Source organism: Trachypithecus francoisi, unplaced genomic scaffold (genome assembly GCF_009764315.1).
Source record: "Trachypithecus francoisi isolate TF-2019V2 unplaced genomic scaffold, Tfra_2.0 Lachesis_group4, whole genome shotgun sequence".
Classification (NCBI taxonomy): domain Eukaryota; kingdom Metazoa; phylum Chordata; class Mammalia; order Primates; family Cercopithecidae; genus Trachypithecus; species Trachypithecus francoisi.
The window spans coordinates 142,444,679-142,458,986 of NW_022681469.1; the positions used below are offsets into that span (position 1 = coordinate 142,444,679).

Below are 14,308 nucleotides of genomic sequence, written 5' to 3' on the forward strand. Positions count from 1 at the left end.
CTCTGTTGTTGAGCTTCAAACTCCTGGGCTCAAGCCATCCTCTGGCCTCAGCCTCCCTAAATATTGGGATTATAGGCGTTAACCACTGTGTGTGCCTGCCTGCCTGCCTGCCTGCCTTCCTTCCTTCCTTCCTTCCTTCCTTCCTTCCTTCCTTTCCTACTTCCCTTCCATCTTTCTTCCCTCCTTTCCTTCCTCCCTCCCTCCCTGTTCAGTACAGATGGAACCATTCATTTTTTTCCCTAAATTTTTTCAATCAATGGTTGATTGAATCCAAGGATGCAGAACACACAGATATGAAAGACTGACTGTACTTCATTGTGTACTTCTGAAAAACAAGGTCATTCTTGTACATAAACACAGTACAACTATTAGAATCAGGAAATTAACACTAATACAATAGAATTATTTAACCTACAGACTACTTCCAGATTTACCAATTGTTCTAATAATGTCCCTAACAGCAAAAGAACATCTTGGATCATGTATTGCATTCAGTTGTCCTGTCTTTAGTTTCCTTTGTTCTGGAATGGTCTTTCTTTGTCTTTATTTCATCAGGATTTTTGAGTAGGTCGCTTATTTTGTAGACTATCTTTCAATTTTGGTGTTGTCTGATGTCTGCTCATGACTGCATTTAGGGTTTTGCACTTATGGCAGGAATAGGTTGTGTTTTTTAAGATGGCAGATAATAACATGCTGATAGGAATGAAACAATAGAGGGGAAAAGAGAAGAGAGTTGCTGGACAATACTCTTGAGGGGTGGGAGGGCAGGAGGGCTGAGCTCAGCCTGAGGACTGAACCACTGAATTTGACTGGAGATGGATTTCTTTTTTTTTTTTTTTTTTGCCAGAAGAATATATGGTAGATTGTGAGAGGAGAAAAGAGTTGAGTGGGTATGCCAGGGAAAGGTCATTCAGGGATGGACCAGGTGCATGAGGGCAATGGGGACAAGAAAGAGGTGTTGGCAGAATGGAATATGGGGCCTGGTAGGGCTGAAGAGTCATTAGAGTTGAGGAACTGTAGAAGAGGAGTGGGGTTGGTTATTGAAAAGTGAGGTGCATAAAGTTGTAGCTATTGATAATGAAAATCAAGATTTTGACTAGAGAAATGGGTGATTCAAGCAAGTGAAAGAAAATATCACTGGATGGAAGGGAGATCAAGTAACAGAAGGGATGTGAGGATCATTAGATATGGAAATTATTGAGAATGGTGGCTGAAGTCATGCTGAAAACATGGTAGTGTGCTGGAAGTCAGAACCAGAATCCTCCATAAATGGAAGGAGCTCATTCTGGGAGCTTCCCAGGACCCTGCTGAGTTCTGAGACCCTCTCATCATTCCACTGAGAGTGGTGTGAGGAAGAAGGAGTGTGTCTTGTTTGGAGTAGTTGGATCTCTGGAGAACGCTTCTTTTCTTGTTTGTTTAACTCTGTGTCATCTGAAAGATAAATGCTGTGACTTTTATGAGTGGTCTAAAATGGAGGATTCACTTTTATTGAAGGAATGGGAACTAGGCGGCAAGAAGAGAGCCAGCAACTGTGGAACCAGGAACACGGAGTGTGGGGGAGTTCTTACTGGGATGTCATGGAGCGTTGGGGTGTTTTTCTACCTAGAGAGAACATGCAGGCTCAGTGAGGCACTGGAGATCCATGTTCCTTCTATTTTTGCACTTAGCCATTCTTGGCATATAATAAGAAAGCCTCGGTTATCTACAGAAATCCAAAAGCTCTATACCATGGGGCCAGCTGCATTTGCCTTCTGACCAAGCCATCAGTGCTCACTGAAATGTTGGGTTTTCTCGTTCATATTTGAATTATTCTCTTTTCTTTCATCATTTACATGTAAAGAACAGATGATTACATTCTTATCTAGGGTCTATGTCAAAGACTTTGTCGCTTCAGAAACTGTGGAAGTTTGTACAGCTTGTTACAAAAACTGGCCTTAGTTTTCTTCTTACCCCATCCATACTTTTTCCCCCCCTTGTCCATATTTTTAAGCCATTTTAAAAAACCCTCCAACTGACCGGGATAGTTTTAACATTGTGTTCAACATAGTGGCAAATCTGTTTAATGTAGTGACGTATAAAGTGTGAGTTTCTACCAGGAGAACGTCTGCAATTTTGTACCTTTGCAGCATCTGTCTCTCTGTCTTATTTACTTTATTCATAAAACTCTAGAGGAAAACTTTTGGTATTCTTTTTCCCCCATCAGATGGATCTCAATAAGACCGAGGAGGTAATATTGAAACTGGAAAGCCTCCACCAGCAACCTCATATCTGGGATTTTCTACTGTTACTGCCGAGACTACACACAAGCCATGATCATGTGGAAGACGGCATGGATGTTGCAGTGAAACTTCTCCAGACCGTTCTGAAGTAAGTGAAAAAGAAAAACTTATCTAAGTATTGATATGTTGTTTTTTTAACCTTATTTTAAAAATGGGAAATAAAAATTAGTAACTGTTGGATTTAAAAAAACTTCACAATAATGTTACCTTGAAATGACAGGTTCTTCTGCACCTCCACGTCTGTCCCTCATCTGTCTGTGCACATATTTTATATATGGGCAGTGATGTTGTTCAGAGTGTGTGCCCCCTGATTTAAAAAGTTAGTGCCATACTTTAATATTTCACATGTTGTTATAGTTTATAAATGGCCATTTTTAATGGCTGCAGCATATATCATGCTGGTAAAGTACTATATACCATAATTTACTTAATAAATTTGGCATTGTATTTTTGGGTTTTTCTAAGTTTTTCACTATTAGAGACAGCCTTGAATGTAATAATGTCAACTAATTTCTTAAGAAATTATGCCATAGTTGCCCAACATAGCATTCAGAACTGATAAGTTCAGTTGCTTCAGTTGTGTAATTCAGTGAGCTGGACATCGGTCTCCTATGCTGGATCTGACCTCCATGTTACATGGGGTGACCTTTGGGAGCATCCCTTCCCGTGGTGGGCTTCTCAAGCTTTAATCAGCATGGCCCTCTTTTATAAACAATTGAATTATTTTGTGTAAACCCATTGTATGAATAATGGGTTTTATTATTTTTCAGTAGCAAAGATTTATATTCTTTTCTGATTTTTAACTGTTATTTATTCTCTCTGCCATTGGTGAGAGCAACCCACATCACCCTTAGCTAGGACACAAAGGGCCCTGTCCTGGGGGCTATGCTTTGGGGAGGTCCCCACTGTGGCCTTCCCTGGACTGTGCCACTGCTCATGGCTCAGAATGCCCATGGGGTGAAGGAGATGTATCCACAGAGCCCACACACCCTGATTCCCTCTCACCCTGGAGTTCCCTTATTAATGGCCAGAGCCTGGTGAAACCTCTTTCCTGGCCCCTACTTCTGAGGGCAAGTCTTACCACTGGACTGTGCCTCCTCCAGCCCAAGGGTAGTCTAGGGATGGCTGCAGCCATTGGCAGGAGTGTAGGGTGGGAGGCATGGGTGCTGTTGGGCTTCGTAGGCTGGAGGACCTACCTATGCGCACTGAGGCCTCTTGAGGTACAGACCAAGCTGAGGGTGGGGAGCACATAGGAGAGGAATGGGCTGAAGGTTGGGGCTAGGGACAGGTGCTCCCCAAACTCCTACATTCTGGTGCATAACTCTGAGGATCAGAAAATTCTAAATTTGAATGTAGCGTTCAAAGTTGTTATGAAGATCTATTTGCCAATGTAGGAAAATGGAACATATTTTGATAGTTAGTTAGCTTGATTTACAACTTAAGTATTTGAACATATTTGAAATGCTTCCCTTTGTATTCTTGCCCAAAGCTCTGACTGTGTTAGCAGTGAACAATGAAAATAATTGGGCTATTCTGAGAGACACAAAATTTAAAATGAGAAGATACTGATGACAGTTGTTGAACCGTATCAGCTTCAGTATAAATTGTATTTCCATATTTTGCCTCAGTGGCATGACATCAAGAAAATCTGCATTCATAGAGACAAGTACTTGCAAGTGGTACCAGGTTTCGATGATATATCTTATAATCCTGGGATACTCTTCAATACACAAAGTTGTCATAAAAGATTTTTCCTGATGAAAGTCTACAAGGAAATAATCTGTTTGGAAGCACAGCTTATGACTGTGTTGGTCTCATGTTGCTAAAATGCAGATATATTACACCTTCTGTTGAGTGCATTTTCTAATCTACAAATATAAGCGTATTTATTTATAAAATAAAATATTAGTATTTTAAAAATAAAATTATTATCATGTATATGTAGATTCTCCCTCCCCAGAGCTCCTTGTTCTTTGAAAGAGTTTAACAGCCACTGATCAACCCTTGACTTATTCAGATCCATAGGTTAAGACAGGGTGGAGGATTGAGGTACATGGTATTGCCCCCCAAATATTAGACTGATTATCTGAACTTGAAGCAGCCAGGCTGACTGTTTATTTGCTTTTCTTTTCTTTTCTTTTTTTTTTTTTTTTGAGACGGAGTCTCGCTCTGTCGTCCAGGCTGGAGTGCAGTGGCCGGATCTCAGCTCACTGCAAGCCCCGCCTCCCGGGTTTACGCCATTCTTCTGCCTCAGCCTCCCGAGTAGATGGGACTACAGGCACCCACCACCTCACCCGGCTAGTGTTTTGTATTTTTTAGTAGAGACGGGGTTTCACCGTGTTAGCCAGGATGGTCTCGATCTCCTAGACCTTATGATCCGCCCGTCTGGGCCTCCCAAAGTGCTGGGATTACAGGCTTGAGCCACCGCGCCCGGCCTATTTGCTTTTCTAACATAGCAGCTCTTTGCACCCTGGCTGGCCTCATCAGCTGCCCTATGGCAGGAAGAATCAAGACTGCATATAAAATAACACTTATGGCAGAGCCAATGCAAACTTGAGTTCTGTGTCAAGGGCAGAGTGAAAGATGGCCTAAGTTCTCAAGTGTTTCAAGAGAAGACCTTACCTCTTACATTTAGTTACTAGTTCAGGGAGTTAGGGTCACATTAAAGCCACAAAGAATGCTGACATGTAAATGGTCCAGCCACATCTTGCAACAGCACTGGGGTCCCAGTCCATGGGATGTAAGTAAACCTAGAATTGATGCTACTTGTTTTGCTAACTACCCACTCATATTGCTTTTTGTTTTGTTTTGTTTTGGTTCTAGTTCCTTAATATCCCTAGAAGATTTAGATTGGCTTCCACTCAACCGAACTTTTTCCCAGGTTTCTGAACTTGTATTGAATGTGACCATTTCGACACTGACATTTCTACAGCGACATGGAGTAGCAGTCACTGGTATGGGTGGCTTGTAGCTATTGCTATATTTCGAAATGTTTCACTACTTAAATTCATTGACAGTTGACATAGAGCTAAAATGATGTTCCAAATGATTTAATTACAATTTCAAATTCAAAAAAGAATCAATTGTTTCTGTTAATACAAGACAAAAACAGAATAAACATTTGGAACTCAAAACTGAATTTGACTTTCTACCACTGTTGAAATTCTGCAGTCATTGCTAATATAAATGATATTTTAAAGTTAAAATTAACTGATTTTAAAATTCTTTGACTTTATTTCTTCTAATATTAGACCTATCACTAGTTCTGTGATGTTAATCTTTCCCTTCTCTAAGCTTCTATTGGGAGGAAATATTTTAAAAATGACAAAGCTACTAAGAGAAGGCAGCTTGATGTGGACTTACAGAGTCCCTAACTAAATAAGCAGCCCTACCACAGTGGAGGGAATAGAATTATATAGCTCTTTTCTTGACCCAGGATATTATTATTTCCTGAATTGCCAACTGAGCCTGAGCATTTTACTTTTAATTCCCTTCTTTTCTCTATTTTTCTATTTTGACTGTTTCTCTAAGGGAAATACAGTGAGAGAACAACAAAGTTGGAATTCATCCACTCATCCATTCATCCATCCATTTTTCTGCTCATCTGTCCATCCGTCCACCTACACATCCATTCATCTATCCATCCATCCATCTGCGTACCCATTCACCCACTAAACAACCCATCAACCTCTTTATATGTCTATCCATCAATTCATCCATTAATCCATCCATTCATCCACGTACTCATCCATTCATTTATCCATCCATCTACCTCCCCATTCATCTACTCACCAACCCACCAACCCATTGATCTATCCATCCATCCATCCATCCATCCATCCACTCACTCATCCCTTCATCTATCCATCTATCTAACTCCCCATCCACCTACTCACCAACCCACCAACCCATTGATCTATCCATCCATCCATCATCCATCCATCCATCCATCCATCCACTCACTCATCCCTTCATCTATCCATCCATCTAACTCCCCATCCACCTACTCACCAACCCACCAACCCATTGATCTATCCATCCATCCATCCATCCATCCATCCACTCACTCATCCCTTCATCTATCCATCCGTCTACCTCCCCATTCATCTACTCACCAACCCACCAACCCATCCATCTGTTCATTTATTTATTAATTCTCTCATTGAATAAACAATGAGCACTTCCTGTGAGCCAAACACTTCCCCAGACAGTGGGAATAAAAAGCTGAATAACACACAGTTCTTCAATGAGAACACGTGGACACAGGAAGGGGAACAACACACACCAGGTCCAGTCATCGGGTTGGGGGAGAGGGAAGGGAGAGCATTAGGACAAATAGCTAATGCATGCGGGGCTTAAAACCTAGATGATGGGTTGATAGGTGCAGCAAATCACCATGGTACATGTATACCTATGTAACAAACCTACGTGTTCTGCACTTGTATCCCGGAACTTAAAAAGAAAAAAAAAAAAGACATAGTTCTTACTTTCAAGGAAGTCATGTTTAGTAAAGGAGAGAGATATGTCAATAATAATAAACAAACAAGCAAACAAACAAAAAACAAAGACAACAGAGTGAGGATCTGACATCTGCTTCAGGAAAAGCTTCAAGGAGGAGTTTTGAAGGGTGATTTGGACTTAATCAAAGAGATGAGGGAGCATTTCCGGAAAGAGAGAAGACTGTGTGAGCTACTTGGGCTTGCTGAGAGCTGTGAATGTTTGACATTCAGTGTGTCTGAGGTACAGTGGGCAGTAGCAGGGGGTGGCATAGAAAGGGAGCTCAGGCCAAAACACCAGTGGACAGGGGAGCAGCAGAATTAGATCTGCATTATAGAAAGACACTTCTGGGCAGGTGTGAGGAGCGGATTGGAGGCACGCAGGTCTGGGGTTCAGGATCCTGGGATCAAGTCTTCCATCAGCCACTTTCTCCTGAGGTCTCAGTCTCCTGAACTATTATTATTATTTGAGATGGAGTCTTGCTCCGTTGCCCAGGCTGGAGTGCAGTGGCGAGATCTCGGCTCATTGCAACCTCTGCCTCCTGGGTTCAAGCAAGTCTCCTGCCTCAGCCATCCAAGTAGCTGGGACTACAGGCATGCACCACCATGCCTGGCTAATTTTTGTATTTTTAGTAGAGACATGGTTTTATCATGTTGGCCAGCTGGTCTCAAACTCCTGACCTCAGGTGACCTGCCTGCCTCGGCCTCCCAAAATGCTGGGATTACAGGCGTGAGCCACTGCGCCCAGCCCTGAACTATTGTATAATGAGATTGTTACACACAGAAATTTCTATAATCTCATTCAGAATTTTGCTGCTTCATGGAGCAAACTAACATAAAACTCTCTATTGCCCCAAATTCCACCTGTTGCTTCTTTCTTCTTGTTGCTTGTGACTCAGCACAGTGAGACCCACATAGAAAGGTTGTTTTTTTTTTTTTTTTTTTTTTTTTTTTTTTTTAGCTTTCTGTAAGAGACAAGCTAGTTCGTTAATGTTTAACTCCATTTTCAGGTTAGGTTCATTCCTCTGGGAACTATTTCTTATGCTGAGAACAAAACCCAGAGGTGTGGGGCGAGATGAAGAAAACACCTCTTCGAAATCTTCCCAGTAACCTTAATTTAACAAACTCATTTAGAAGCTCAAGTTTTTGTATATCATCCAAATTACAGCAACCAATTTGCCTTACAATTGAAAATGTAATTACCGTTAAGAATGTAATTAAAATAAACAATTTTCTATTAACTCTCCAGTGAGTCAAAGCTAAGGAACACTATTACAAAACATACTTTGAGAAGTAACTAAAAATTGTCTTCATGTCTCTTGTCTCCAAGATAAATTCTTTTGCCTGATGAGCCAATTCCAATGTGAAGAGGAAGGACTGAGTGGCCTCATGTGGCTTTAGGCTACTGGTCCAATTATGTTATGCACTGAAACTGTTAATCTACACATTCTGAATTCTCTGTTGTTTAGCAACAAATTTCTGAATCAAAGTTGTCTTTCACTTTTTGAGAAAGATTTTATACTTTTATAAGTATGCTACACTGATGTCACTATTTTGTCTCTCCTCTCTGGAACACTGTGAGTAATTCTAACACCTTCTGAGACTAGTGGAGATTAATAGTTACAGTTCAGCTTCGGGAGCCAGATCATTTGGGTTTGAATCGGAGGCATAATCTAATAAGTGGGACTCTAAGAAAAAGGGGACAATTACCTCATAGTATTGTTAGAGGACTAAGTGAGCCCTCCCATGGTATATTCTTAGTCTAGGTCCTCGTACCTCTTCAACATACAATAAATGCTTGTTTTAATTTCAGATACCAATTTTTTTTCCTCCCATGATGCCATGTAAAGGCAATCAGACTGGAAACAAAAAGTCTTGTATTTCTGGGATTTTCCCCATTTTTAATACCTTCCTGAAGTCCCCGTTCACTTGGTCTGTCTTTGTAAATGTCATGGATTGTGCTTTTTTTGTAGACCTCACTGCAATTATAAGGATCCTATGAGATAATGCATGTGAAAATGGTTTAATAGTGGCTGGCAGGTGAAGGGACTCAGTCAATGAGTGTTGAATCATGATCTGCAACAATCTAGTTTCTAAATGAAGGCTGAAGGTTCAAACACAGCTTGAAATGTATGTGTTTTCATGTTTGCAGTTGCTGAGGCATACTCCCCAGAGATTTTGTCTTACCTTGAGGGTCTTGGATTTATATTTTGAATGTGTCACTTCTGGATAGTGCCATGGGTTTTTTGGGTAGCTCATGAATTTGATACATTAATAACTTGAGTTAGGGGAACTTTTTCTTATGACTTCAAATAATTATTGGGAATACAGTTTTAAAGACTTCATAGTATTTTATGCTGTGAATATACTATAATTTATCCTTTCCCTTGATACTAGACACTTAGCTGGTTTTCAATATTTTATCAGTATAGAACCAATAAAATATTGTCGCATCTTAATTTTTGTTCAGATATCTGATTAAGTTTCTTGAGAAAGATTTTTAGAAGTGAAACTATTGGGTTCAATGACTTGAATTTTATAAAGCTCTTGAAATATGTTTTAAAATTACCCTCTGGAAATGTTGCAACCATTTTGTGCCAGGGAGCATGGCACACTTCACCATTCTCTCTATAGCAGCAAGTGTTTATTCTGTTTGCTTTTTCTATTTGATGCCCCAATGGTGTTTGGTCTTCATTTGCTCTTCCTTTAGAGGTGAAAAGGTATTTTTTTCTGAATTACATTAGACATATCAAAATATTCAAACAACTGATGGTGTAAATCTTCTGTTGTTCCAGCAGAGCCAGTTTACCACCTGTCCATGCAGAATATAGTGTGGGATCCACAGAAAGTCCAGTATGATCTCAAATCCCAGTTTGGCTTTGATGATCTTCACACGGAACAGATCCTGAACTATTCAGCTGAACTAAAGGAGGTACACATGCTTGACTGCTTCTCACACCGCTGGGTCTTTCCTGGAGACTGGATCTAGAGCATGCTGCTGGGGCAGAGTGAGTGGGTGCCACGGGAGAGGCAGCCAGACAGGAGAGTTCCGCTAAAACCCGAGCTCCTTACACAGAAGACACCCCTGCTGTCTCCAGCTTTTCTAGAAGTGTCTCTTTTCTCTTACCATGTAGTTTTATCCCAGAATGGAAAGGCACCTTGGAAGTAATATGACACTTGATTGCTCTGGGAACTAGCAGTGGGAGAGGCCAGGTCAAGTGAGGGTGTGAGATTCTGAAGACAGTGCTAGTGGGGTCCAGGTAGGAAGATGGCGCATCCCCACTGTAGTGAGTGGGGATGCAAGTGGGTGAATTTCCAGGTAAAGAGATAGTTTTCATTAGAAGAGTAGGATCTGTGGGTCATGAATGCCAGCTGGGTTCACCAAAGTTGAGCCTCTTCCCAAACTAGGTGAAATAAGGGAGTTGGACTGGATGATCCCCAAGACCCAGTTCACTGCTGGTATTGCTGAGGTTCTGGGAGGCATCTAGAGTCCCTTTTGTCACTCCGGCCCATTTGTAGGCACTTCTGTTTTGCGTGGTGCAGGTCCAAGAACTATGCACCTGGAGCTTTGGTCCATAGACTCCATATCCAGGGTTAGAGCATTTCTGGTGCAGCTCCTGGGTCAGTGTTGAGCTAGGAATGTTTGGAGAGGACCCACTGTCTTCTGTTAGGATCTCAGTCCATGCTGGGTGTGTAGATTTTGCTCACTTCTGTGTGAGTTCCCCACAACCTGGTCTTCCCAGATAGCACTTTTCACATTTCAGTGCAGCTAGTTTGTGTTCAGACTGTTTCTTTCAATATTTAGACTCTGGATCTGTGCTCTCAGTCTGGGGGGTTGGATGGTTGGCTGCAGCCAGCAGACCCTCTTACTGGCTTGGTGTTTGAAAAATCAGTTCTGCCAGGTAGGTTTAGGCTTCACCACAGTATACTAAATTTTGTGCTTCTTATATCCCTAGCATAATTTTATTAATTATCTCACAATTTTATGAACTATCTACCTGCCATAGGACTTGAAATTGTGACCCTTGGGTTTTCTCAGGGATACTGATGTAGATGGAATATGAAACCCCAGTTGGCTGACTTTTATTCTAGTTTTCTCCATCTTTATGATCTGTTTTCTCATTATATTATAGTTTGAGTAAACTATGTAAAACTTTTACCTTAGAATGTTAGATATATTGAGATTAGAATTAAAAGGAAAATGATCAGAAAATACCACTGTGTATATCAACAAAGCTCCATGGAAATTGTACATCATATATGTGAGCTTTCTGTTGCTGCTATAACAAGTTACCCCCAACATAGTGCCTTAAGGCAACCCACATTTTCTTTTATCATAGTGTTCTGGAGGTCAAACCCCTGAAATGATCTCACTGGGCTAGAATCAAGGTGTCTACAGGGCTGAAGTCCTTCTTGAGGTCAAGGGGACAAACGGTTGTAGGGGAGGAAAAATTATTTTTTTCTGTATTATTCCATATTCAATGGCTGGAGCTCATGAACTAACCTGATAAAAGACAGATAAACAAGAGGAAAATCAGTTATTATGTAGGTATGTATGGGAATTCACAAAGAGAAATATATAGATGTTCCCTGACAACCATTCTGTTTTTCATTTTCAGTACAGTATTCAATAAATTACATGAGTTAATAAATACTTTATTATAAAATAAGCTTTGTGTTAGATTATTTTTCCAGTTGTAGGCTAATGTGTGTGTTCTGCTCACAGTTCAGGTACACTAGGTTAAGTTGGGTTACGTTTTGAGGTTAGGTGTACTAAATGTGTTTTTGGCTTATGATGTTTTCAAGTCATGATGGATTGATAAGGAAGTAACCTCATTGTAAATCAAGGATCATCTGTATTTTAAGGAAGCAGCCAGATGATTAAGGCTTATACACCACCCAAGTCTATCTAAACAAAGGAAAGGGGGTTTTGGGTTTCTAGGTAGCAAGGCAACTTATGGGAAGGTGAAAGGAGGAAATGTACAGTGAATAAGTTATCCTGTTTTGCAGAGAAATCTCCCAGGTGATCAGAGTTATTTGGAGAAGCAGCTCTCTTTCTGGTAGGAGACATCTTTGCAGATGAAAATTATCTTAATAATGTAAATTTTCCTTATAAATGTAAATTTCCTTTACCAAAAGGAAATTTATACTCTATTTTTAAATAGTCGTGGAGTGGTAAGAAGTTTTTCCTGCCTCTGCTGGTTTTTAGTTTGTCTTTAGCTCAAAATAATCCATGTGCCAAAGAAACATATTTTGGGGTGGCATATTCGGTTTTCTTGCTTTTTCCAGCTTCTAGTGGCCATTCACATTCCTTGAGTTTGAGCTCCTTTCTCAATAATCAAAGCCAGCAATGGCAGGTCTAGTCCTTCCCACATCCCATCACTTGGGCAGTGACATTTTTGCCTCCTTTCTCCAATAAGAACCCTTGTGGTTACTTTGGGCTAACCAGGTTACCCACGATAATCGCCAATATCAAGGCCAGGTGACAAGCAGCCTTAATTTCATCTGCAGCCCTAAATCTCACTTGCCATACAACATAACATATTCATGGGCTCTTGGGATTGGGACATGGACATCTTGGGGACTATTGCCTGCTTCCCACCATTTGTAAGTGTAATTGACTGGTGGGCTCTTCCTGCCAACTGCACAGGCAAAACCAATTCACTGAGACTGCACTATTGCAGTAGAGAAAGGGTTTAATTAATGCAGAGCTAGTCAAGGGAAGGAATTGTAGTTATTACTCAAATCAGCCTCCTTGAGAACTCAGAGGCTAGGGTTTTTTGTTTTTGGTTAATTTGGTGGGCAGGGGACTAGGAAATGAGTTCTCCTGATTGGTTGGGGATGAAATCACAATGGTGTGGAAAAATGCAAAAGTCTGAAAAATGTCTCAAAAGACCAATCTTGGGTTTGACAATAGTGATATTATCTACAGGAGCAACTGGGAAAGTCACATATCTTGTGATCTGCGGCCCCATGACTCCTGAGCATCAAGGGATTATAGAAGGCTAGCTAGGGGCCAATGGCTGGTTATCATTTAGCTATACCTACATTTTAGCAGCATTCAAGCGCCTCCCATAATCTTAATCTTGTGGCCTTTTATTCGTCTTACAAGGGCAAGTTCTATTCCTGAGAAAGGAGGGGATTCATCTTAGGGAGGGACTACTATCAACCTTGCTAAAAAGTTAAACTACAAACTAAATTCCTCCCATGGTTAGCTTCGTCTATGCCCAGGAGTGAGCAAGGACAGCCAGCCTCTGAGGCTAGAAGCAAGGTGGACTCAGCCACGCTAGACTTCTCTCACTCTCATAATCTGCAAAGATGGTTTCACAGGGCCCTTTCCATCTGCATCAGCCGGTGCTCCTAGGCCCTCCCTGGGGTCTACCTGACTCCTGACCCCACCACTCTCTGGGCCTGCAGGGAGACTCAGCACATGCTCCCCTTGCAAGAGAATAGTCCTCCTCTTTCCCTGCCTCTGCTTCCCAAATTGGAAAATGATTTATTTAACCTCACATCCTCTGTGGAGCTCCTATGACCTCACTTCAGCCTCTGCCTCTACTCCTTCAACCTTCTATAATAGGGCATGTCCCAGGGAACCTGAAGACTGCACATCTGCCTCTCATAGACTGTGAACATCTGAGTGGGGACTCGGCCTTCTCTCTCTAACATGATACATGGTATTGTTGATTATTTTTAATTAAGGGGAAAAAAAAAACAGAACAAAACATCAGGGACCCTATGCTTTGACAGTCACAGGTTAATATTTTAAATCTTGATCCTAAAGGAACCTGAAAGTGAACACACGGGACTAAAATTAAGCTTTTTAGACTTTGCCATTGTTTAGTTAATTCAGGCTGTTATAACAAAAGACCATAGATGGGGTGGTTTGTGAACAGCAGAAATTTATCTCGCTGTATCCTCACATGGTAGAAGGGGTAAGGGAACTCCCTGGGTCTCTTTTATCAGGGTACTAATCCCATTCATAACAGTTCACCCTCATGATCTGACCAGCTCCCCAAGGCCCCACCTCCTCATACCATCACCTTGTGGGCTAGGATTTCAAAATATGAATTTTGGAAGGGGGGAGTCTACAAGCATTTAGACCATGGCAGTCATCAACAGAATCTCTTAAAGATGACATTATAATTGTTGTAGGGGAATGTGCTTCATTATAACACAAACATAAGTATTTACAAAGCAGTGTTAGAGGAACTGTGTTGAAGTTCATGTATAAAATAAAGGAGATTTGGTTCAAAAATGTTAAACAGTTTCTGAACCAGGATCTCAATTTGAATCTTTCCAATTTTATCCACGTTTGATAATCAGAAAAGAAAATATTCTTGGCAAAACAACTTTGTTAATCCAAAGTATCAATTAAACTGGGCTGACCCATGTTCACTTTTGGCCTGAGAATCAAAAGAAACAAGATTTGATGTCATTTCCATGTCCTTGGCCTGGAGAAACAGCTGTTCCCATTGTTTGCGGATGAAACTGAAAAATGTAACTTTTTTTTTTTTTAAACTACCAAGTCTTCCC

The 14,308-nt window shown here is 40.9% G+C and overlaps 1 protein-coding gene across 1 annotated transcript in view; it reads left to right on the forward strand.

Moving 5' to 3' along the window:
• ABCA13 (ATP binding cassette subfamily A member 13) overlaps positions 1–14,308 on the forward strand; it is a 503,527-nt gene that overhangs the window by 43,120 nt on the left and 446,099 nt on the right. The window contains exons 6-8 of the mRNA XM_033192140.1: positions 2,204–2,367; positions 5,103–5,233; positions 9,574–9,707. Coding sequence (XP_033048031.1) covers positions 2,204–2,367; positions 5,103–5,233; positions 9,574–9,707 — 429 coding nt within the window. The remainder of the gene's footprint in view (positions 1–2,203; positions 2,368–5,102; positions 5,234–9,573; positions 9,708–14,308) is intronic.